The sequence below is a fragment of the Terrapene carolina genome, unplaced genomic scaffold (assembly GCF_002925995.2).
Source record: "Terrapene carolina triunguis isolate 2854851 unplaced genomic scaffold, T_m_triunguis-2.0 Scaffold58, whole genome shotgun sequence".
Taxonomy (NCBI): Eukaryota; Metazoa; Chordata; order Testudines; family Emydidae; genus Terrapene; species Terrapene triunguis.
Window position 1 is genome coordinate 41167148 of NW_020664409.1, and position 24737 is coordinate 41191884.

The window sequence follows — 24737 nt, forward strand, 5'->3', positions numbered from 1 at the left end:
CATTACTTAAAAATAGCCTGTGCAGGTTAAATTATGTCTAATAATTTCAAATTCACTGTGCTAATTGCTGTCCAAATAGCTGACTAATTTTCTTGGTTAAATTTTTTCTAACAAAATTTTCAAAATATCTCACATACATTCAGAATCTAATTTTTAGTCCTGAATTCATGGACAAAAATATCACAATCTATTATATGGAATTCTTCCTTGATTTTATTAAATAGCTACCTCATCAATGAAAGGTAATACTTCAGAGTGGAAAATGTGAATACAATCAAGAGTCAATAAGTATCACTTTCCTTAACTTATTTAACAAATTGCATTGACATCAGTGTCAAGAGTGGCTAGATTTAGTGATAACACAATATTAAAAATTGTGTGCAGTCACAGTAGACTTGTCTACAGAAGAGTGGTTGGGACTGCAGCTAACTAGGAAACTGAATTTCAGTTCAGTGAAAATTTTTGAATTTTCAGAAAAATTTTCATCCTGAATTGGGACAAAAAGCCAAAAACGTGAAAATGTTTGCAGAACTGAAATGTCATAATACTTTGTTTCAGAAACATCAAAATGTGGTGTTTCCAAAACAAAGTGTGCTCCCTGGGATTCCTGGCAGCTGCTGACTGAAACTGACATGATTCATATCAGTTTCACTGACAGAGCTTCCAGGATCCCTGTCTTCATGGCAGCTCATCTGGTGAGATGAGGGGGAGCCAGGAAGTCCTGAGTCCTTGGTACTCCACCTGACAGGATGATGGAAAGCCCTGGAAGTGCTGGCTTCCAAGTTCTAAGACTCCTCATAGACTCATAGACTTTAAGGTCAGAAGGGACCAATATGGTCATCTAGTCTGACCCCCCGCATGATGCAGGCCACAAAAGCTGACCCCCCCCCACTTTCCCTTAACTCTGCTGTTGAAGTCTCCAGATTGTGATCTAAAGACTTCAAGTCGCAGAGAATCTTCCAGCTTGCGACCCCTGCCCTATGCTGCGGAGGAAGGCGAAAAACCTCCAGGGCCACTGCCAATCTACCCTGGAGGAAAATTCCTTCCCGACCCCAAATATGGCGATCAGCAGAACCCCGAGCATACAGGCAAGATTCTCTAGCCAGACCCTCATTTTACCAGCGATGGCTGTTATTGCCTAATTGATTAGAATCACATAATCCCATCAAACCATTCCCTCCATAAACTTATCTAGCCTAATCTTGAAGCCAGAGAGGTCTTTCGCCCCCACCGTTTCCCTCGGAAGGCTGTTCCAAAATTTCACCCCTCTGACAGTTATAAACCTTCGTCTAATTTCAAGCCTAAATTTCCCCACGGCCAGTTTATATCCATTCGATCTCGTGTCCACATTAGCACTGAGCTGAAATAATTCCTCTCCCTCCCTGGTATTTATCCCTTTGATATATTGATATACTCCTGACTCTCCTTCACTCAACCTGGAGGGCCGAGAGGGAACCAGGAAATACTGGCTCCCAAGCTCCAAGACTCCCAGCTTCCCTTCATCCACATGGCAAGTTGCTGAGGTGCCTGGGAGTTGCGGCTGACACAGCTGCCCAAATCCCAGTCCACCTCGCTTCCCATTTTGCCCGACTCACAGCAGTCAGACAGTATGTGAAGCCAGCTGCTTTGGCAGTCTGGAAGTTCTGGGGTCTTTGACTCTGACCTGAGGCAGTCTGCATGGCAGGACTGTGCTCCAGAGCTGCAGTCCCTTGAAGCCCTAGAACCCCGGCTTTTGGGGATGTCCACATGGTGGGCTGTTCCAGGATCCATGAACCTGGGAGCCCTGGGGTCCTCAGAAGCCTGCCAGGTGGGCTGACAAGGAGCCAGGTGGGTGAGCTGGCAAGGAACCAGGGAGGTTGTGAAATTTGTTTCCACAAAGTTTTTCAATTTTGACAAGTAGGCAAATTACAATGAAAAAATGTTTTGTTAAAATATTTTCAACCAGTGCTAGTTGGGAACTTGGGACTACTTCCTTTTTTAGTTTTTGGAACCCTGCATGAGGAAAGAGATTTAGGGAACTGTGGTGAGGGTGGCTCCAATGGGCACTGCTTTCTAGGATAATCAAGCTTGCATCTCAGGGGTGCATTAATCTCATGAGTGTAGATTTATATGGGTAAAAATCTTAGAAAACTATACCTACTATGGTAAATCATTTTATTTTTTTCCTAGTTTCAAACATTCCTGCAAAAGCGATCACTGAGGTGGCATTCTAATTCCATTCTTAGTGTTCTACAACTGAAAGTAGATAAATTAGCAGTAGGGCAATGAGTGAAATGTCAGTAAAATTAGAACAGATTAACTGCAGAAATTAGACACAATTCAGGCAGACTTATCAGATTTACCACATTGTTCTTTTGGTCTTTCAAATCAAGACAGATGTTATTTAAAGAAAACTGTTTTTTATATTACAGATGAGCGAAGTATTAGAGGCAAAGGAATCAAAGAGCTCTGAGTGAGGTACGAACGTGTGAGAGAAAAAATGTTATCTGTAAAAGCACAAAAGAAGTTCTCTTGACTTGTATGACTTTTTGTATCAAGCATGCTACAGCAGTCTTTTGTTTCTAATATGAAACTATAGTAAGGATCATTGCACTAATGCGTGAGGATTTGTGATAATGTTGCAGAAATTTTACTGTCAAAACTGAACTGCAATGTAATGACTTCTGTTATCATGGTTTCTAATAACTATTCAGCATGAATTGACCCTACATATGTTTTACTGCAATAATATGTCAGTAACTCAAAAAGCTGAAGAGGAAACAGAAAGCAACAAAACACCCTCCTAAAATTCCTACTAAATGTCTGCACTATGATATCAAAACGTTAATAAGAGGATGAATACTGTGACTGAATTGTAACACAATTATAACAATATCTTTAAAGATCCATATCTTTAAATAAAGGCTATTATGCTGATGAAAATAATTTACATTGTCAAAGCTTTATATCAAGGTGCAGCTTGCACAGATAAAATAAATGCAGACTTAAGCAAATGGTTTCACATAGACACTGGTGTTAAACAAGATGGCATTCTCTCACCTCTCCTGTTATTAATGAGACCCCAGAAACTCCCAACTTAAGCATTACATTAGAAGGCAAAGAAATGCAAGGGATGAGTCAATTCACAAACCTTGGCAGTAATGTGCAAACCAGTGGGGATATCCAGAAGGAAATAATGTCACAAAGGCAGCAAGGCAGCAGCTGCAGTCATCAGCTTACACAAGATTTAGTCATTGAAAATCGACAGTTTAAAGATCAAACTATGAATCTTCAACTCAAATATTATTTCCACCTTAAGAGAAGGTTACTCATCTTGTGCAGTAACTGAGGTTCTTCGAGATGGTTGTCCCTGTGGGTGCTCCACTTTAGGTGTCTTGGTGCCCTGTGCTTGTAATCGGAGATTTGTGGTAACAGTGCCCGGCTGGGCCACGCACGCGCCGTAGCCATCTCACGCTGCTTTGAGCAGTTACATAGCGGTGCGCAGCCAACCATCCCCCAGTTCCTTCTCTACCTCAGAGAATCAGTGTGAAACTCTGTAGAGGAGAGGAGGGAGGGTAGTGGAGCATGCACAGGGACACTCATCTAGAAGAACCTCAGTTACTGCACAGGTGAGTAACCATCTCATCTTCTTCAAGGAGTGTCCCTGTGGGTGCTCCACTTTAGGTGACTGTTCAGCAGTGCCCCTCAGTGGAGGGGAGGGGCTTTGGAGTTGGTCTATTGATGGTGAATAACACCGCAAGTCCAAAGTGAGCATCTGATGCTGATTGTTGTTCTAAAGCATAGTGCTTAGTGAAAGTATGGGCTGATGCCCAGGTACCTGCTCTGCAAATGTCAGTGATAGGCCACAGATGTTGCTAATGCTCTGGTGGAGCGTGTGCGAACTCTGTTGGAGGTTGCAGATTGTTGTTTTGGTAGCACAAATGGATACATCCAGATATCGATTTGGATAGTCTCTGTTTTGAGATGGTTTGGCCCCTCAAGCATTCTGTCATGGAAACTAATAGTCTAAGTGAATTTCTGAATGTTTTTGTTCTTTCTATGTAGAAAGCTAATGCTCTGCGAACATTAGCTATGTAGAAAGCTTATGCTCTAGTGTGTTGAGTGAGGCCTCCCTCCCGTCAGCATGTGGCTTCGGGAAAAATACACCTAAGTAGATGGGTTGATTTAAATGAAAAGTGGAGGCAACCTTGGGTATGAATTTAGGATGCGGTCGCAGGTCGCAGGATTACTTTATCCTTAAAGAATGCTATATAAGCCTTGGGTGTAGGGTTTCTTAGTGTGGGATAAGTGTTTTCTATGCCTTTAAGGAAGCATTTAATCGTTGGGTGAGCAAATATAGTGACTCCATCCACCCTGTTGTGGAAGAAAGTAATGGCAGCCAAGTGTACTCTGATGGAGCTTGGGAATAGCCCTTATCTTTTAAGTCACAGTATACAGTCGAGGATTCTCAGTAGGGGGTCCAACTGTGGAAAAATCTGTTTGTCCTTGCACCAGGTGCAGAATCGTTTCCACTTATGGATATATGTCTTTCTCGTGCTTCGTCTCTGACTGTTCAGTAGTAGTAATAGGAATCTTTCACTTCCTCAGAACAGTCCTTTTTGACCCCCCGTCAGCCATGGAGTAACCAGGCCTTGAGGTGGAGTACTGAGAGGTGGGGGTGACGGATGCGTCCCGCATCTTGTGACAGAAGGTGAGGCATTAAGGGAAGGGTTCGAGGTAGTTTCACTGCCATTTGGCACAGGTATGAGAACCACGTTTGTCTGGGCCATGTGGGTGCAATGAGAATGACCCTCGATTTGTCCTGCCTGATCTTGTGAATGACCTGGCTTAGGAGTGGTGTCGGGGGAAATACATACATCAGTGGCACCTCCCATATTATGAGGAGAGCATCACCTAGGGAATGGTGTCCCAATCCAGCCTGGGAGCAATATTGTGGGCACTTGGCGTTCTGAACTGTTGCAAATAGATCTATGATGGGGAACCCCCATAGTTTGAATATGGATTTGAGAATTCCAGGATCCATCTCCCAAATCCCTGCTTAGTAGATCCGCTATTGTATTCTGACATCCCGGCAGATAGGATGCTAATATCTCTATGTTGTTGGTCATGCACCAATTCCAAAGGTGTATTGCCTCTGTACATAGGGAGTATGATCGTGCTCCCTCTTGGCGGTTTATAGAAAACATGCATGCTATATTGTCCGTGAGGATCTTGATGGCATTGTTCTTGATTAAATGGAGAAAGTACTCGCATGCATTTTGGACTGTCCTTAGCTCCAACAAGTTTATGTGCAGGTTGGACTCTGCTGGGGACCAGTGGCCTTGGATCGTTTTGTTGAGTAGATGTGCCCCCTAGCCTACTAAGGAAGCGTCTGATGTGATTGTCATGGTTGGAGCTTTTTGTTGGAAAGGGACTCCTGAGAAGACATTATGTGATTGTGTCCACAATGTTAGCGAGTCTTTTACTCTGTGTGGCATTGTGAGGCATCTGTTGAGAGAGTGTCTGTGTGGTATATACACTGTTCAAAGCCAGGCCTGCAAGCATCTCAGGTGGAGTCTGGCATGTTTTACAACAAACGTTGTTGCCAACATATGCCCCAAGAGTTGTAAGCATGTTCTGGCGGATGTTTGTGGGCTGTCCATCACCATTGAAATTAGGTTGACTAGAGTGAGGAAGCATTGTTGGGGTAACATTGCAGTTGCTGTGAGACAATCGAGGTAGGCTCCCATGAATTCCAACTTTTGGACAGGAACCAGTGTGGACTTCTGTACATTTATTTGCAACCCTATGTCTGTGAACAGGGTTATCATGCTCTGCGTGGCATTTAATGCTTCTTGATGCATTGGTGCTCTTATCAGGCAGTTGTCTAAGAATGGAAATATCATCACTCCTTGTCTGTGGAGGTGAGCTGCAATGACAACGAGAACCTTGGAAAAAACTCTTGTGGCAGTGGAAAGGCCGAAGGGTAGTACTCTGTATTGGAAATGCTGTTTCCCTCGGGTGAATCTCAGGAATCTTCTATGTGACGGGTGAATGGTAATATGATAATAAGTGTCCTGGAGGTCGAGGGCCGAGAGCCAATCTCCTTTCTCTAATGCCGGAATTATTGTGGTTAGTCACCATTTTGAAACGTTGTGTTCCTACAGATTTGTTGAGTTTTCGTAAATCCAGGATGTGTCTCCACCCGCCAGTCTTTTTCTGTGTTGAAACCTCTCCCCCTGTGTTGTGATGGTATGGGTTCCATGGCACCTAACTGTATGAGGTGGTTTATTTCCTGTTGTAACAGGTGCTCGTAAGAGGGGTCCCTGAAGAGGGACGGGGAAGGGGGTGAATAGGTGGGATAGAGATAAAGAGGATGGAGTATCCCTTCTGGATAATCTCTAAAACCCATTTGTCTGTCATGATGGTGTTCCGGGCTGGGTAATATGGTGACAGATGGTCTCCGAACGGGCGGGGGACAATTTCTGGTTCCGGAATCAGAGAGTGTGAAGGTCTCATGCCCTCAACCACACCTTCAAAATGACTGTCTGGAGGTGGATGGTTGAGACGTCGAAGGTTGATCTTGGTTCTGCCGACGTCTGTTCTGTTTTTGTTTACGCCATTGGTCGCATTGTCTTTGTGGCTGGGAGTATGGCGTAGACTGGAATCTCTGATTGTAAAACCTGCTCTGTTTCTTTTTGTTTGCAGGTATGTAAATGCCAAGGGTTTTCAAGGTCACCCTTGAGTCCTTTAGGGTGTGTAGTGAGACATCGGTTTTGTCTGCAAATAATTTTTGTCCTTCAAAGGGTAAGTCTTCAACTGTTGCCTGGACCTCCCTTGGGAATCTGGAGAGATGGAGCAAGGATGCACGGCGCATGACAACGGATGTAGCAATGGGTCGTACTGCCGTATCTGCAGAGTCAAGGGAAGCCTGGAGGGCCGTCTTGACGATGAGAGGCCCTTCAGAAATGTTTGCTTTGTACTCTTCTTTTTTGTCTTCTGGCAAATTTTCAATAAAGGCTGACATTTTGGAGATCAGATTGTGTGTATATTTAGCCAGCAGGGCTGAATAGTTAGCTATGAGGAACTGAAGCGTAGCTGAGGAATAGGCTTTCTGCCCCCAAAGGTCTAGCCTTTTCCAATCCTTACCATATGGGGTCGTTCGGGACTGGTGTTGTTTCCCCCTTTGATTGACTGCCTCCACCACTAAGGAGTTTGGTGCAGGGTGTGTGAATAAAAATTCAACCCCCTTTGCTGGCATATAATATTTTTTGTCAGACCTCTTACACGAGGGTGGTGCAGTAGCTGGAGTCTGCCAGATGATTTTCGCAGGCTCCATAATAGCATCATTTATCAGCAAGGCTATCTTTGCTGATGTGGATGCCTGGAGTATGTCCACGAGCTTACGTTGGGCTTCTGGTGGCTTTGCCAACAAAATGTCTATGGATTCAGTAACCCCTTTGAAGAGGTCCTCAAAGGATTTGAAATCATCCCCCGTAGTAGGGGCTGGTGGAATTATGGTTTCATCTGACAACAAAGATGGGAAGTGAGTAGGCGGCAAAGTGTCATATTCAGCTGTGTCCTCAAGTTCCTCAGTGTCTTCCTCTTGTGTGTCAGAGGGTGCCAGAGCAGTAGGTGAAGGGGACGGGGCTGTTCTGGACCTAGGTGGCCTGTGGTTTTGCACCCTATACATTGCCCATGGATCCCAGAATGACCAGTTAATGGAAATGGTATGGAGGGTGCTGCCCATGGGTGATCATACCATCCTCAAATATCTGCAGGTGGTTGGTGATGAAATGGTCCTGGCTTTGATGAGGAATGACAAGGAGTATCACTGCATCATCCTTTTCTTCCTCATCACTGGAGATGGGGTGGGGGAGCTGAACTGCAGGGAGCAATCAGCTGGCTATGTACTGATCTGGATGGGGTACTCTCAGTGCCACGTAGAGGAGATGCAGGTGTTAAAGCCATTACCAGGTCCGCGTATCTCAAGAGCTGCTGCGGTACCATGAGGCTCGGTGCTGGGGACAGCATGGAGGACAGCCGGGGAGCCTGAGTTGAAGCTGCTGGTGCTGAGGATTTAGAGCTGTGTGGCATTGGTACAGCAGGTGGTGCCATTGTACCGTTAGGTGCCGAGATCTTCTTCGGCTCCATGGGCGCTGAGCTGGAAGGTTTCACTTTGCTATGTGAACCTTCATTAGAGCCTGCCCACACAGAGTCTTTAACTCGTCAGGAACTCTCGGTGCCAGACATTCCCAGTGCCTTGTGGTCCGACGCTCTCAGTGCCGTCAGTACCGGGACAGATTTTTCTATCGGAGATCACTTTCGTTTAGGCTATTATTGGTGCTGGGATGTCTGTGCCTGCTTTTTTGTAGCCTTTCTAGAAGTAGGCTCCTTGGCAGCTGATGTTGAAGTGGAGCCCCTGTCAGAGGCTGCCGTTGGCGACCTTTGGCCAGGGGGTGACCTGGACTCGGGGTCAGAGGCTGGTCTGAGTGATTTCTCCATCATGATGCGCTTCAGTTGAAGATCCCTGGCTTTTAATGTCCTAGCTGTCAGTTTTCTGTAGTGTGGGCACTTTTGAGTAACGTGTGTCTCGCCAAGGCAGCGGACACACTGAGCATGGCTGTCAGAGACAGGTATGGATAGTCTGCAAGTCAGGCAGCGTTTAAAGCCAGGTAAACCAGGCAAGCCTGAGAGAGCCGGTCTCTTAGAAAAAAGTAAGGGGTAAACCCTGCTGAGGCAAAGGTTGTATGCTTGCCAGAGAGGCAGGGGTAGATAGAAATGGCAAAGGAAAAAACTTTTTTTTTTTAATTTAAGAAATTTTAAGAAATTAAAGTAAGGAAATAGATAGGGAAAACTAACTACAACTAAGCTAACACTATCACTATGAACTAACTACTATAAATATTATCTGATGTAAGAAAGGGTGCTGCTGATCACTTCAACTCAAGCCAAAGTTGGTAGAGAAGGAACTGGAGGATGGTTGGCTGCGCACCACTATGTAACCGCTCAGAGCGGCGCAAGATGGCTACGGTGCATGTGCGGCCCAACCAGGCACTGCTACCACAAATCTCCGATTACAAGCACAGGGCGCCAAGACACCTAAAATGAAGCACCCACAGGGACATTCCTTGAAGAAGAACATATGGATATGAAAGCTGGAAATCCACCAAAGGTACTGACAGTTGCCTAAATGCCTTTGAAAGCAAATGCCACAGGAAAATAGTGAGTATTAAATGGAATGAATTTATAACAAATGCTGAGTTTTGTCAGAGAGTTCAACTGCTTATCTCCTAAATTATCCAGAAGAGAAGAAAGAAATAGTGGGACATGTGTTAATAATAAAGCCAGAGCATATGATATAGTGGAAGTGGTACTGGGCAGCTGACGAACACGTAAAAGGGGCCAACTGAACGAATCCATCCATTGAATAATACTTAGTCTTAGTACTGGGGGCTTAAGTTATACATCGTTCATGTGCTAAGCGATTTTTGATGATGTCCGAAGAATTCAGATATCAGGATAAATGTAACTGCTTTTCACTGGTGATTATATGTGCACCAAAGCACCTTTATTAATAAAAATACATTTTACTTTTGTAAATGAAACTAAATATTATGACTTTTAACTCTGAAAAGCAGCTGTCCAACAACCTCCCTCTCCAGACCTAAGGCAATACTGTCTTTACAACAGTAGAGAACTGGTTAGATAAATGAATTATGTCAAAGAAAGCTTAAATTTAGACCGAATCTAGTTAATCTAAGTCATATTGACATTACATGTCAACAACACAGAGAGATAGGATTACTGTTGAACATTAAGAGACTCTTTAATGCCTCTGTCACTGAACTGAGGATATACTTCAAAAACTTTCAAATAGTACTTAGGATTTATTTTTAAATCAGGGTCAATGGGAGGTGCTGGTTGGCCAGCACTTTTGAAATATATGTATTCAAGATCTTATTTATAAGTCCCTATTTTTGAAAATCCTGGGCTAAATCCTTAACACAGTGCTTCAGTGTTGCATAAAGCCCTAGAATTAATTACCCCCTTTGAGAATGATTTGCAAATTTTTGTAATAATGTGCACCAAGATCATAGGGTTTCAAACATGCTTGCATTTTCTTCTCACATGAGTTCATGCACACGCACACACACGCACTCGCACACACAAGTCCAGCATCAACACTGTATACACACATGAAACCAAAACAAATTATTGCCTTCCAGCATACAGAAGAAGATGGCCCTCCATCCAGCATTACAGTGGGTCTCACAAACCCTTCTAATCCTAAGGAACTAAGTTCCCCTGATTGATATATATATATATATATATATACACACACATATATATATACACACACACACACACACACACCAATAGTGTACTTTAGATTACATTTTGGCACCAAGCTTTCTATGAAATTCACATAATAAAAATAAATAACATTACAGTCTCTCACTTGTTTTTATTTTATTTATTTGATCAACAATTTTCTTTTTCCTTCTCTGCCTGTCTCACTATATTTAAATTTAATCTACTATTTATTTTTGCCCACCCTTCATCTAAATCTGTCCATAGAGACACCCTTTTTCTTTTCCCTCTCCTTCCATTCTTCATCTCTGCTTTTCTGAAACCCTTCTTGCTCCCTCTCCCATCCCCTTCTTTCTCATGGGGATGTCTTTCCCCCCATGCGCCTCCTCTAGAGTAAATTGGCTGGAAAATGTATTTTTTGGGATACTGAAACTATTTGCAAATTTGGGTTGAATGCAGTGAATAGGTTTTTTTGGGGGGGTGCGGTGGGGGAGGGAGGAGAAAAAAAACAAAACAAAATTTTTTTGGAAAAGTCCAAATGTTTTGTTTCACCATTTTTGAAACAAACAGTTTTGACATTTCATTTCAAATCAGCACTTGACCTGAATGAACTTTTTCATTTGGGTGAGAAAAACCGAAAAAATTCCATTTTGGTGAAAAACTTAAACACTTTTTTAGTTTTATTTTGTGGTTCAGCCACCAAACTGAAAAATCAATTATTCATTCAGGTTTTTTTCCTTCCAGTTGGTGTCTTTCTCCCCCATCAAAAGAGTCTTCCCTATGACATCTCATCCAACACCTGTAGCCTCTCCCCTCCCCTTCCTTGCCAGCCATCTACATCTTTCTCTTCATTTCTGAGATCACTCTCTTCTCTTTCAGACTCTGCTTGCGTCCTCCTTTGCCCTTTTGAGAAAATCCCTTGGCATTTCTTCCTCACGATCTACAAACCCCTCTCTCATCTTCCATCTGGAGCCTTTCCTATCCCTATCTTCCACGTCTTTCTTTCTCTCTTCCCCTTTGGCATTTCTCCCTCTCTTCCCCTCTCCTGTCACATTGTGCTCCCTCACCCTTAACCTGTTGATTTATCCCTTCCCCAGTTGTTCTTGAACAACTTCTTCTCCAGAGCCATCCCTGTACCCTGCGGTCTCTCACCTTCCACTGCTCCTCCATACCTTTCCCTTTGCCTGGGTCTCATCTCTCTACCTCTCCAGGGGTTTCATTCATAGCTCTTGGCTCCAGAATGCTCTTCCTTCCTCAGACCCTCAAGTCTTTCACCCACTACAACAATGGCTCTTGCTCCTATACTCACTCTTTCTAAGATCTTTTCCTGTCCTTCACTTACTCACTAGAAGATTATGCAGGGGGTCAAAAGCTGTGAGGCAGATATTTTGGTAAGATTCCTCCTATTACTACTTTGCAGCAGAAGTACTGCCAACATCAAGCATTTGAAAATCAAGAGTCAGGCTCCCAAAATCATAAGATTGATTTAAAGATTAGGAAATTTAAAAAATAATAAATGTTGTGTTCTTTACATTTGTCCTCTGGTTTTTAACCATGTAGATTTCTCTTGAGTTACATTTTCAAGCTTTTCTATACAACCATGAGGATTAGAAACTTTTTTTAAAAATAGAAGCAGAGATTCTTACCTAATTACAGCACTTGATCCCAGGAGCTGGGACTTAAAGAAGAACATTAAATATTGCAAAACTTGCAATAAAATTGTGAGAATTGGCAACACAACAGTAATGAGGTAGAGTTGGGAGGAAGGAGACAGCAAGAGGCAAAGTACTAAAAAGCAACTATACAGTGTATGCAGCAGATGCTTCCACTAGTGGTAGCAACTCATAAAAGCAAGGATTCTCGCCTTCCTGCTAAGCCACACCCAGCCATCTAGGAAGGCTGTGAGCAGTAGTGTGGAGATTGTGCCACCTACTGCCTCCCCAAAGCGTGACCCCTGGCTTCCTCAATGCCCATGGAGGTATATTTTTACAGGCATATCCCCTCTATTCACCAATTCTGGAGCACTACAGATGTTTCTCCAACCTGTAGTCCAGAGGTTTGCAAAGCCATAATATAGATCTACATGGTATAAAGGAAATACTTCATCACTGAAATTGAGACACTTTTGGGGTTGAATGAAGCAACTATTTGACAAGCACACAGCAATTTCTCAACAGTTTAAGGCAGTAAGTGAATGCCATATCCAGTTTAAATTAATCAGAACAAGGCAAACATGGCTACTTTACCTTTTAAATCAACCTTTCTTAAAAAAATGACTGCTAATTTTGATTGTCACATATATCTAAGCTATAGAAGGAAAAGAGAGCTCTGTAGATTTAGGGAAATGAATATATTCTTTTCTTCTCAAATGTTCATGTCACTGTGATCTATATGCATAGTACAGCAGCTAAAAAAAATCATTACACTGGCACTCCTACAGAAATGATTTTCTGTTGCAGTTGTGAGTCATTTATTAGTAAAAAACTGAGGAAAATATGCCTCCTTTTTATAGGACCCATATGTAACCAACATCTTTACTTCATTTGTCATCATTTTTGAAAAAAACTCTCCCTCTGGTGCTGATGTGATTATTTTGTCTTTATAGCTAGACAGGTTATTCATTTTAGAAAGTTAAAGGTATCAAAAAGGAAAGTTAGTTAGCAGTTCCTATAATTCTCTGAAGTTAATATCCTACATAGAACTCCAACTCTTGGTTTATGTGCCTCTGTTAAATGGCACTGGCATACTGTCAAATTCTAGACTTCCCTAAAATTCCTAGTTGAGGTAGCAGTTGTAAGCCACACACTGGAATCATAGAATCATAGAATATCAGGGTTGGAAGGACCTCAGGAGGTCATCTAGTCCAACCCTCTGCTCAAAGCAGGACCAATCTGGATATATGTGCTTCATTGCTAATCATTTTCATAAATCATAAATCTCTAGCTCCTTCTTTCAAACATGATTAGCCCTAGATTTTGACTCTTAAAACTGTTTACTGATTGAAAAATGGAAGGCTGTGAGATCAACAAGAATACACTGTTACTCGCCTATTGACAATTGTCAGTAACAAGTGGAACACATTCAATTTCAACATGAGCGATGAATGGCTGACAGAATGCGTATAGTTGATGAATAAATGCACAGCTGATGTATTTGTATGATGAAAATGTAGGCTCTTGTAAACAAATTTTAGATACTGAAGTCTAGCAGGTAATTTGGATTCTTTTAGAGTATCCTGTAAAGAAGACTGCTTTGAGGAAGTGGCCTAATCTCACCTGCTTTTTAATATGGTTACTATAGTGGGACTAGATTCTTGCACAAATGAATTGAGTTTATGAGACTTCCCACCAAAAATTGTTAGGAAAGTTAAGGTTGTGGCAATATAACAGTGATTTAAATGCATATAAACTCTCAAAAATGCAAGAGATAAAAAAAAGAAAAACAAACAAAAACCCAACTAAAATCCAACTAGAATATTAGAAAATTTATCTTTTTTTCCCACTGAACAGACATCCCAGGGATTGGTTTACATTTTGAAGTCTATCTCTAGAAAAAAAATTGTAGTAACACTATTTTCTTAGAAAATGAAAACATAGGTTTCCAACCGTTCTTGGATGTGGTACATATCATTGACCTGATGTTCCATAGCATGTTACAGATCAAAAGTTAAGAACTTCTGAAATGAGACTTTAGTTGATTAACATTGAGTCATGGGCACTATATCTCGTCAGGGAAGTTCAGCAAACTAGGTTCTACCTCTGTCTTGTTTTTTTGATTATTTTAAACACATTGTAGAAAAACCAAAGTGTTTTTGTATGCTGTAGAAAAATTCTTCCTTGGCCTCAGATTTAACCTAGTGCTTCTGAGGCAGACATGACTTTTTGTCAGTATTCAAAAAGTGTGGTGGTTGGTGCAAAAATCAGACTTATAATGAAAACTCAAATGCAACCTTAAACTATGAAACAACTGCTATCATGCCATAATCATGGGTATTTATTGAAGCAGTTACTAACTGACTAGAATGGAATTTATGCACGTGCTTGAAGTTAAGCTTGTATTTAAGTGATTTCCTGAATATGGAAGTATTCTTGTGTGTGTTTTCCTGAATTGGAGCCTTAGTTTGGCTGTTGATGTCAGTGAACTCCCAATGCTATATAAAGACCATGCTAACAAAAGATGTACTATGAAGATGATCTTTGCAATACTGAATTACATGAAATTACTGGTACTAAGGTATAGACACAATTTAGGTACCAAAAATGGATGATTTAGAGTGAGACCCTACATATCCTTATAGCATCTTCTTACAAAAACTGTCCTATACAAGTCAAATGGAAAATACAAACAGCATACAATAGCCAGACATCACAAGAATTCAGGCCATAGATTGCATGATTATCCAATTTCATTAAGTAGCCATAATAAATAAATAAATTTTAGAAAACAGATCACTAGTTAAGGAATCAAATGCATTATATTAGTACTGTACCTGCTGATGATCTCTAACTGCAGCTTCCACCTTGACCCTATCATCATAGAGATCCATAAGGTTTTCTTTATCATTTAAACAATATTTCTGAAAGATCTGATACTCTTGTGCTAACCACAAATTTTCTTTTATCATCTGCTCCAGAGTAATCTAAAGAGAAAGGTTACTGATTACAATTATTGAAAGATATCTGCTTAAATAACAACATTTTTCTAAACTTTTATCCGTCATGCACATTTGTACAATATACACACAGTGGTGAAATCCTGATCCCAGTGAAGTTAATGGCAAACTCTCATTGAATTTAATGGAGTCAGGATTTCACACAGTACATTTATGTCGTAGGTTCAAATTATTAATAAATGTTCTGCACACAAAACAATGTTAAAAATAGCTAAAATAGGAACTACTGAATTTCTGTGCTATTTCATAAACTTTTTCTGCAAAAAAATAATAATGTAAATTTCCTTAGTTTCTACAGAATGTCATAAACCCTTCCCTATAATGATTTTACTTTTCAGTGTTCTCACTAGGCTGAGTGATACTATGCAATAGCCATATATTTATGATTAAGGTATTGTAGTATTTCTAGTCCCAGATTAGATTGAACTGATTTTTAAAGGCACATCTGATTTTTTCCCCTCTCCAGGGCAGAGTTCAGGCTTTTGGGGTGCTCTAATATGCAGTTCCATAACTTAACATGTTTGGATTTCTTTTAAGTTTAACATTAACTTTGGATTTCTTTGGTTCATAATGCTTGATTATGCAATAATCGTAGTTTAGTGTATTTAACCTTAAACTAATGATATATACCCTCAACCGTAACTCCATTTAAACTTAGTTTTTCTCTGGGAATTTCTTTTTTGTTATTTTAACAAATAAACCCTGAACAAGAAAGTCCATGTTATCATGTGATGTTTCTAATGCTCTGAATACGTGAAGTACCACTCTTAAGTAACTATTTAAATTTTAAGTTCTGTGGCCAGATTCATCAATATACTCCGGCTACTTTACTCCACTCTGGGGCAGCACAAAGTAGCCAGAACATACTGGGCAATTAAGCTGGGTTTAAAGCTCCTTTGCAAAGCAACCAGCGTATACACCATCAGCCTCCTCTTAGCCTCCATCTTCCCTTGCACAAACACACTAAACTTCCCTTCCCTGTGCATTTGCCTGCATGCATGTTCACCATGAAACTCCCTCTGCCTTCTGCACTTCTCCTACATAACCTGGCATACACACATCACTCCATCATGCCCCACATTCTCCCTCCCCTACTACATCAGCCACGTTCCAATATGCTCACACATCCCAGTTTCTCCCTTCTGCCACCCACATTCTCTTGGTCTCTCCTTCACATGCATACACAACTAGTTTTCCCCTCTTTCCTGCACTCCCTGTTCGGCAGATCAGGTGCAACAGGGAATTTAAAAAAAATAGGATTAATGATAATTTCTTGTCCATTCCTTACAACTGGTAGTTTTTTCTTCAGCAGATGCTAGCAAATAATGTTCTATTACAGGCAATTTCATGAAGAATTGACCTTTTGAAGTGGCTACCATCTCCTATTGCTCGTAACTGGAATGAGGGCAAATCTATGCTACAGCACTCCATCAGCGCAGCTGCACTTCTTCTTCACCAGATGTGCTATGTTGACAGGAGAGTGCTCTCCCGTCAGCATAATTTCTCCCCCTCAGTGAGAAGCGGAAGTTATGTTGGCAGAAGAGAATCTCCCACTGACATAGCACTGGTATGGACAGTGCAAAATTATGTCGCTCGGAGAGGGGGACTTTTTCATAGCCCTGAGTGACATAAGTTAGGTGGACTTAAGCGGTAGTGTAGACCTGCCCTGAGGCCACAAGCTGCCCTCAGTTAAAATGCCCTCTTTCAAAAGGCCGCTGCCTCCAATTGTTTCCCCAAAATACTGAAGCCTAGCTGCCCTTAGGGATGGTGGATGGTGGACCTCTATGCAGTGAACAGTAGAAAAACCGCTAGGGCAGCTTGTGGCTGAGTACCTAGAGAAAGCTAGGATCTAGCCCCATCTTTAAAAGGGTCTGTTCTTCATAGTATTCTCTGAAGTAGAACATTTTTCTTCAGCCTCTATTTAAGAAGGCATTTTCAGTTATGAAAGTTCAAGGAGCCTATATAATGTTGTTACTGACAGCATTATGGACCAAAAAAGGTCTGATAACACTAAATATTTTAAAGGACCCAATATTAAATTAATTTAATTTCAATCAATGGATTTCATTGGAAATTCTAAGAAAATTTATTCTGAATAAATGCTATAATTTTGCAGGGGTTATGCTTTATTTTTCACACATAATAATGAGGCCAAATCTCTGGTTTAAGTGTAAAATTGAAACTTTACTAGAGACATAATAAAAGACAAAAACATGTTTGGCAATACTTGTTATTACTGAACGAGCTCACAAAAACACTATATAATTTCAGAAAGATGTAGTCATGAAACACTTCAAATATATTAAGAATTGAAACAAATTATGACATTGGAATGTACATTTATATTTATAAACAAAGAAAGGTTATATTAAATCCCTCCCAGCCTTGCAGTTGCTGTCATTATGGAATATTCCAAATTATTGTTATTTTTTATTTGTATTAGCTTAGAACCCAGGAGCATTAGTCATGAACCAGAACTCCATTGTGCAAAGTGCTGTACAAACACAGAACAAGAAGACTGTCTCTGCCCCAAAGAGCCTACCATCTAAGGATGAGAGAAGAGACAACAGATGAATACAGGCAGACAGATAAGTACAAGAAAACTAAGATACAATATTGGTTGTAATGACAATAAGGGATCTCAGCACACCAGTGCCCTAACTGTTGTTGATTTTTTTGTAGGCATCATAGAAAAGGAGAGTTTTAAAGAGGATTTTGAAGGAAGATAATGAGATAGCTTTGCTGATGTTTATGGGGAGCTCCTCCCAAGCACGAGGTGCAGCATGGGAGAAAACACAAAGATGCTTGTGTGAAAATCTAACAAGTGGACAATGGAGACTGGCATTGTGGTTTGATTAGAAGGAGGAGTAAACAGCTTGATAGCTATTGAGAGATAGGTAAAGGGGCATAGGATATGAAGGGCCTGGAGAATGAAGACAAAGAGCCAATGTTTGATGTGACAGAGAAAGGGAAGCTGTGGCATAGTAATGGGCTAGGAAAATAATCTTTGCTATAGTATTCTGAATGGATATGAGTAAAGCATTGCATTTATCAAGACCAGAGGTTGCAGAAATTGAGACACAAGATGAGGAGTGCCTGGATAGGAGTTTTAGCTGTGTGGATGGATAGGAAAGGCCATATCTTAGATGTTATGTAGAAAGGATCGGCAACATTTTAACATAGCTTGGATGTGAAGACCTAGAGAAAAGTTCAAGTCAAAGATGACACACAGGTTACAGGCCTGAGTGATAGGAAGGATGGTGGTGTTGTCCACAGTGATCAAGGAGGTGGCCAGGAGGGTTTTTTTGCGGGGGTGGGGGAATTAAGAATTCTGTTTTAGCCATGTTGAGGTAGAGCTCATGGCTAGACATTCATGAGGATGTGTCAAAGAGACAGGTTAAGATTTTAGTTTGAACAGCAGCCAGGTCTTGGGCAGCGAGGTAGATCTGTGAGTTGTCAGCATAGAGATTGTAGTTGAACTTGTGTTTACAGATACTGCCCAGAGATAAGGGGTAGAGGGAGAAAAGAAGGGGCTTAAGAACACCAGAGCCTTGTGGAACCCTACAAAAAGTTGGATATGGGATGAGGCGAGTCTTCTGAAGGACACACTGAAGGAGAGATTAAAGACATAGGCGGAGAACCAGGACAGGACAAATTATCTGTTTCTCAACAGAATGCATCTCTTTTCTGAGCCATTTCTGCTAATTTGAATATTAAGATTATATAATGATATATTATTTATCTTGGAAAAGAAAAGTGCTTAAAATGTTGGTATGTCTGACAGAATGTTTTTATAGTAAAATGCACAAAATAATATTTTCTTTAGAAATACAATTTAAAGTTATAATTGTAAGTCTGATATTCCATAATTACTTATTTACACTTACATTTCTAACATTAATGTGCAAAATCCTACCAACTACCTTAGTTGAATGACATTCAAAATATCCTTTACCCATAAAATGAGGGGAAATGCAACTTCTAGTTTTTCAAATGTTTTGTTCCCTTATAAATCAATGAAAGTCAAAGTCATGTTATATTTTTCCTTAAGAAATTTGTAAGAAATGCATGTACCAAACTTAAACACGATCTCACAACAGAAGCTAAACTAGGTCACCACTACTGTACACAAATGTCTGAGCAGTCAAAAGTCTCCGTGTTCTTGAATTTCATCCTTAGCCAGAGCACAGCCCGGCTAAATACTTGGTCAAATGGTATGAGGAAACACCGGGTCATTCTCATCTTTAAAAATTGAGTAGCAAATGCTTTGTGTTTTGTTAGTCACAAAAAATAAATAAACTAGTAAGTTCACGAAGACTGGCTGAGAACAAAATTTAGAGTATGCTGAAATTTCACAATGTACTCAACTCAAATTCTAGTGTATGCAAGTACAGAAATTGTGCAAATTTTGAAAATATAAATTCTACAATGTATTATTACATTGACTGGGAGGAAAAAATTAAACAGTTTTTGGAATCTTAGTTACCAAACAAGCATTCTGCGCTGCTTGTTATGTCAAAACTTAAGGATGTTTAACACCCCTTGCCTTCCCTGATCCCAGGAAAAAAAACACCCAAACAAAAGCAAACAAAACAAAACATGTATTATGGCAAAAATTATCTCCTTGCTCATGCTGATTTTTGCCACTGCAAACCAGGGTGCAGCTCACTGGGTATGTTATGGTGATGGAAAGAGGCCACATCCTTCTCTCCGAAGGGAATGGAAAAGATGGACATGTGCAGGGTAGTTCACCCACAGAGTCCAGGGAATACACTTGATTCAACACATACCTTCTGTAGCTACTACCAGAAAGGAAAGCTGTCCTTACCTGATGAAAGGTGTTGCTGGTAGAATTCTACCACCTCACTGGCATGCAGCCAAGTGCAATTTTTACCATGTTTATGCCAATGGGAGTGACTCAAGCCCCACAAAGGGAATAAACACCGAACATTAAAAGAATATATATTTTACAAAAAGATAAGTACAATTCTTTCTACAGAATTTTAACAATTGTTAAATGATCTTTTCTCAAAGAGTAAAACACATGGAAAATTGTCTGATATAGACCTATGAAAACCAACAAAAATTATTGACTTAAATTTAGAGGTTAGGAAATGTATTTATATGTTTATTTCTAATGGAAAACCATTAGAAAGCTCTCGTGCATAGTGAAGGTCCCTTAATTGTTACAGGAGTAAAGGAACTGGAACTTGGAGACTATGACATTCTATTTAAATTGTCAGGTCACATGATTAGAGATGCTCCCCCAGGGTTCTAAATTGTTATGCTTCATAGTCAGAATCTGAACCTCTCTTACTCCTGAGATCTGAAGCTAAGAATGTGGAAGTGTCATATCCAATACAGTTCAATCACAGTGAAAAATTGCCTTGTAAACAGAAATACATAGATAAAGCAAATATTAACAATGAACACTAAAAAAACAAAATTACATAAGTTATATAAATAACCTTAAAAATACATCAAACACAATTACGCAAAAATAGGAATAATTTTATATTGCCAATGTATATTCTGGGTGCAACTATTGGTTTACAATTTTTAAAGCACTTACCCAAAGTATGGGGTTCTGAAATTTGGGAAACCTACTAGCTAGTTTATTTTTCATGTCAAAGTAACAAAAATATAACCTGTACATTTATAATTGTATACAGTGAAGTACTAATATGTTAACCAATCATGTTACATAAATAGAATATAATGATGAACAATGAAAGAGCTCATTTTCCTTATTAAATTATGAACAATGACTATCAAAATAAGTTTGTTTCATGTTATTCAAATATAGAACAAACAACTCTGTTCTAATTTTAATTTCCATAGTGATAAAGGTTTTCTAAGGGAAATGTCACATGGAGATTCAGGATGCTATCTTTACAGATGATACATAGTAATTGCTAAATCCTCAACAGACAAATCAATTAACATTTTTTATCACCATACATTCCTATAATAACAAGTGCTACATAGTGGAGTCTCCCAATATACCAATGTCTGTGTAAAGTACAGACCTGAATTAAAAGCTGCTCAAGCCAACAGGCTCAGTCTGGTAAAACAGAAGAGGACGTTGGTCAGCAGAGGAAAGCACTTTGAATAACTGGAATCTGCAGCTATTACAATATGTTGCAATTCACCTTCTAAGCGGGGCAGGTCGACAAGGGTACACCACCCCGATATTTCCTGGCTGACTGTGGTTACAGAATGTGTAACAAAGTTTATTTTAGTTTTAGAGGTTTACAAGTTTGAGCAGTGTTCCCTATTTCAAGCGTATGAATTATGCTGGAATTGGTAATTCCTCTAAAATCAGAGTAAAATTTTAAAGTGCACCCACAGAATCCATCCAGATCAGAGTCCAGTTCAACATTCTGGTGCTTATCTACAAAGCCCTGAAAGAGCTTGGGGTCTGGATTTCTCAGACTCTTCTCTCTCTCTCTTTGGGTATGTCTCCACAGCAACAACACACCCATGGCTGGCCCATATTAGCCAACTCGGGCCCATGGCGCTGCAGGGCTGTTTCATTGCTGTGTAGACATCTGGGTTCAGGCTCAAGCCCAAGCTCTAGTACCCTGTGGCGTGGGAGGTCCCAGAGTTTGGGCTCCAGCCCAAGCCTGGAAGTCTACAGAGCAATGAAACAGCCCCGCAGCCCAAGCCCTGAGAGCCCAAGTTGGCTGGCCTGGGCCAGCTGCGGCTTTTTATTTGCTATGTAAACATATCCTTTGGGTCCTAGAACAGAAGGTGGTATCAGCAGGGATGGAGCCTAGTTTATGCATCACGGGCTGGGGGCAGAGCTTTCTAATTCTGTAAGTAATTCTGCTTTTCTAAAATGGCTCTTGAAGGGTTTTCATTAATTTAGTCAAGACCCCATTAAAGTCCCATGACTCGGGGAATTTCAGTTGGGGGACTGGAAAAAAATGTTAGCATGACAGAAATGGACAAAGAATAATGCTCTGAAGAAGCAATCAGAAAGAACAGTGAAGAATCTGGAAAATGCTGCAACAAAGCTGAATCAAGACTCCAAAAAGTGAAAAGTAAAAAAGTATTAAAAAGTACAGATTGAGAGTGCAAGTGAAAATGCAAAGGCAAAAATAGGCAAGAGAATAAATAACACTGCTGTTGGAGAAAACTTGAATGAGCACAGTCTGCAAAACAAAAAAGGCAGTATGAGGAAGACAAATGCATCTAGTCATTCAAACATCAGAATAGAAAATAAGCAAATTCTTTAAAGAAGGGAAAAGAGTGACAACATGACAAAAGATCCATGAAGATGGTGGTAAAATGCTTTGGAACTACAGCAGCCCACTAGAAACTTTTGAGAAACAGACCTCTTTAATCCAAAGCTTTTGTATTTTACTGAGAAAAATATCCAAACAAAAATGATAAAAACCATTCTGTTAAAATGTCATGTACAATCAAGAGCCCTCATTGTGAACTGAGGTTTGCTAGGCTTTGTCCTCATGGACTGTCCCACTGAGTACCATACAAAGCAAATGTATGAGTTCAAAGGGATTCCATTTGAGGTTAGATGTAAAATTTAGCAGGTCTTTATGCTGGCTTGAAGTTCAGAAGTTTGTGAAAAAGGTTCTGAAATTGTTTAGGATTGAGAACTTTTTCTGTTCCCCTCTCTGATCCCTACAATTTATATACTTTGTCAGAACACAAAAAATCAGTTTACGATTTCATTATTGCTTTCAGCATAACATAGTTTTAGACTGTTAAACACAAACTTATTTGCCTATTATTGCCTCATTAAATTTTCTTCTATATCATCACAATTTGATTACACATACCTGTCAATACTTTAGAGCAGATTAAGTGAGACAATGGCTTTTCTTTTAGCACTCTCATGGGAAAAACTCAACAATATAGTTATATATCCATTTATTTCTTCCAATTTGAACAGTCTTGAGATTTATAAAGACCTCCTATTTACTCACATTTTTAGTAATGTACATTTTCACTTCACCGAGGGAAAAGGCTGATCACTCACAGAAAGGTCGCTTAACACTACAGAGACCCTTTCTTTCTGTAATTACAAAGAATAATATCTTTGCATTGGTAGTGCTGCAAAGAGTGGATGACGCAAATATTATGTGCCCCCTTGTTGGCCGACAGAATTCAAACTCCAATGCAATAACCAAAAGTTATTTTAATTATACAGCTGTAAAAAATCGTAGACTGAAAGAGTTCCGGAGGCAGCAACAAAGTTCATCATAAAGTAATATTGCATTACATACCTAGAAAAAAAAACTGCATAGTTTGCATAGTTATTTGGAGTGGTAGAGTGGTCTGAATACAGAGATTCCAGGGTTAATGATGTCACATTTTGATGTACTTTACTATGCTCTGTAAAAAGAATATGATAATAATAGATATAATCTAAAATATCTGGAAAAGTATGATAGTTTACAGGATGACTTTTCTTTCACTGTAACAAAACATAACAATATTTAGCACTTAACCTTGTTCTTACAAATTAATTCATGTGTCTTCAATGGAGCTCTATGTAGCAACAGCCATCAGCTTGCAGAATTGGGGTCCTAGTCTTCTTTAATGCTTAGCCAAACAGTTGGCTGTAGCAATCATTCACCATTTGGTCCGTTCCTATGAGGACTCAAGGGTTTGATGGCCTGAGAGTCCAACATCAGAACAGACTCGATGAACACATGTAATAAGGGGGTCTGCCTCTGGGCCACCTCTACTTCTTGGTTGGTGGAATATTATCCCGGCTGTTACAAGCTACCCAGAGAATGGCATTCACCAGAATGTCTTGTGGCATTCTTGCGACATGTCTGAAAAGCATAAGGCTCTTGGATCCTAGTGCTTTTCATTTTTCAAAGTGATATACAGTAAAAGCACCAACTAACTAACTCTACCAACATTCCTTTGATGATGGTAAACATTATTGTTACTTAGCTCTGAAGAAAAAGCTCTGGAAGCAATCTTTTAGGTTTTAATGTTGGCTAATCAAAATTATGTACTTTGGTTCACTGACAAGCCATTTTGCATCAATGAACTTCAACACAATAATAATGCACATGGCTGACACCCAACAGTCTTCTTAGTTGAGTTTTTTTTTAAATTTGCATTTTATGTAGTAACGCAATGCCCATTTACATATAAAAAATAAAACTGCCAAAACTCTTTACTTTGTTGCTTTCGTGTATGCTGTTAGGCTGGTTTGATAATTAAGATTAAAATTAAACATTAAGGTAATTTTTCATGGTCTTGCTACAGTTTATTTTTTCATTTTACAATAGTAGCTTAAAATTTACAGGCTACTGTGAACAACTACAATCAAGTCAGTGTCTAAAGGACTAAGCACAACTTCAGTTGTTCTCTTCTTAAGGTTCCTTACAGAACTGGTACGAAAATTTCTGTTGATAGTTTTTTCCAATGGAAAATGTCTTTTTGGCCAAAACAAAAATTTTTGGCAGAAAATTTCATTTAAGTCAAAAATTGTGGAAAAATTTCAATTAGTTTCAGTGAAAGAAAAAGAAATACTGGACTAGTTCCTTGTTCAATTCTGGATTTGCTTGAAGATTCTGGTCTAAATATTCAATGCCCTTAGTGGGCTGGATCCCAGGTACCTCAGATACCATCTTACTTGCCATGACCCACAATAAGCGTTAATGCACAGAGATCCCAAAGAAACTCATGGTGACCAGGAACAGGGTGTTCTTAGTAGGAGTCCATTGGCTGTGTAACTCTTTGCTTCAAGAGATCAGGATGAGGTTGAATCTTACCACCTGTAGGA

The 24737-nt window shown here is 40.0% G+C and overlaps 1 protein-coding gene across 1 annotated transcript in view; it reads right to left on the reverse strand.

The window, feature by feature from the left end:
• Positions 1–24737, reverse strand: part of CCDC178 (coiled-coil domain containing 178) — a 302851-nt gene that overhangs the window by 81877 nt on the left and 196237 nt on the right. The window contains exons 16-17 of the mRNA XM_026647335.2: positions 14783–14932; positions 11940–11971 (exon numbers count right to left, since the gene is read on the reverse strand). Of these exons, the coding sequence (XP_026503120.1) occupies positions 11940–11971; positions 14783–14932 (182 nt within the window). The remainder of the gene's footprint in view (positions 1–11939; positions 11972–14782; positions 14933–24737) is intronic.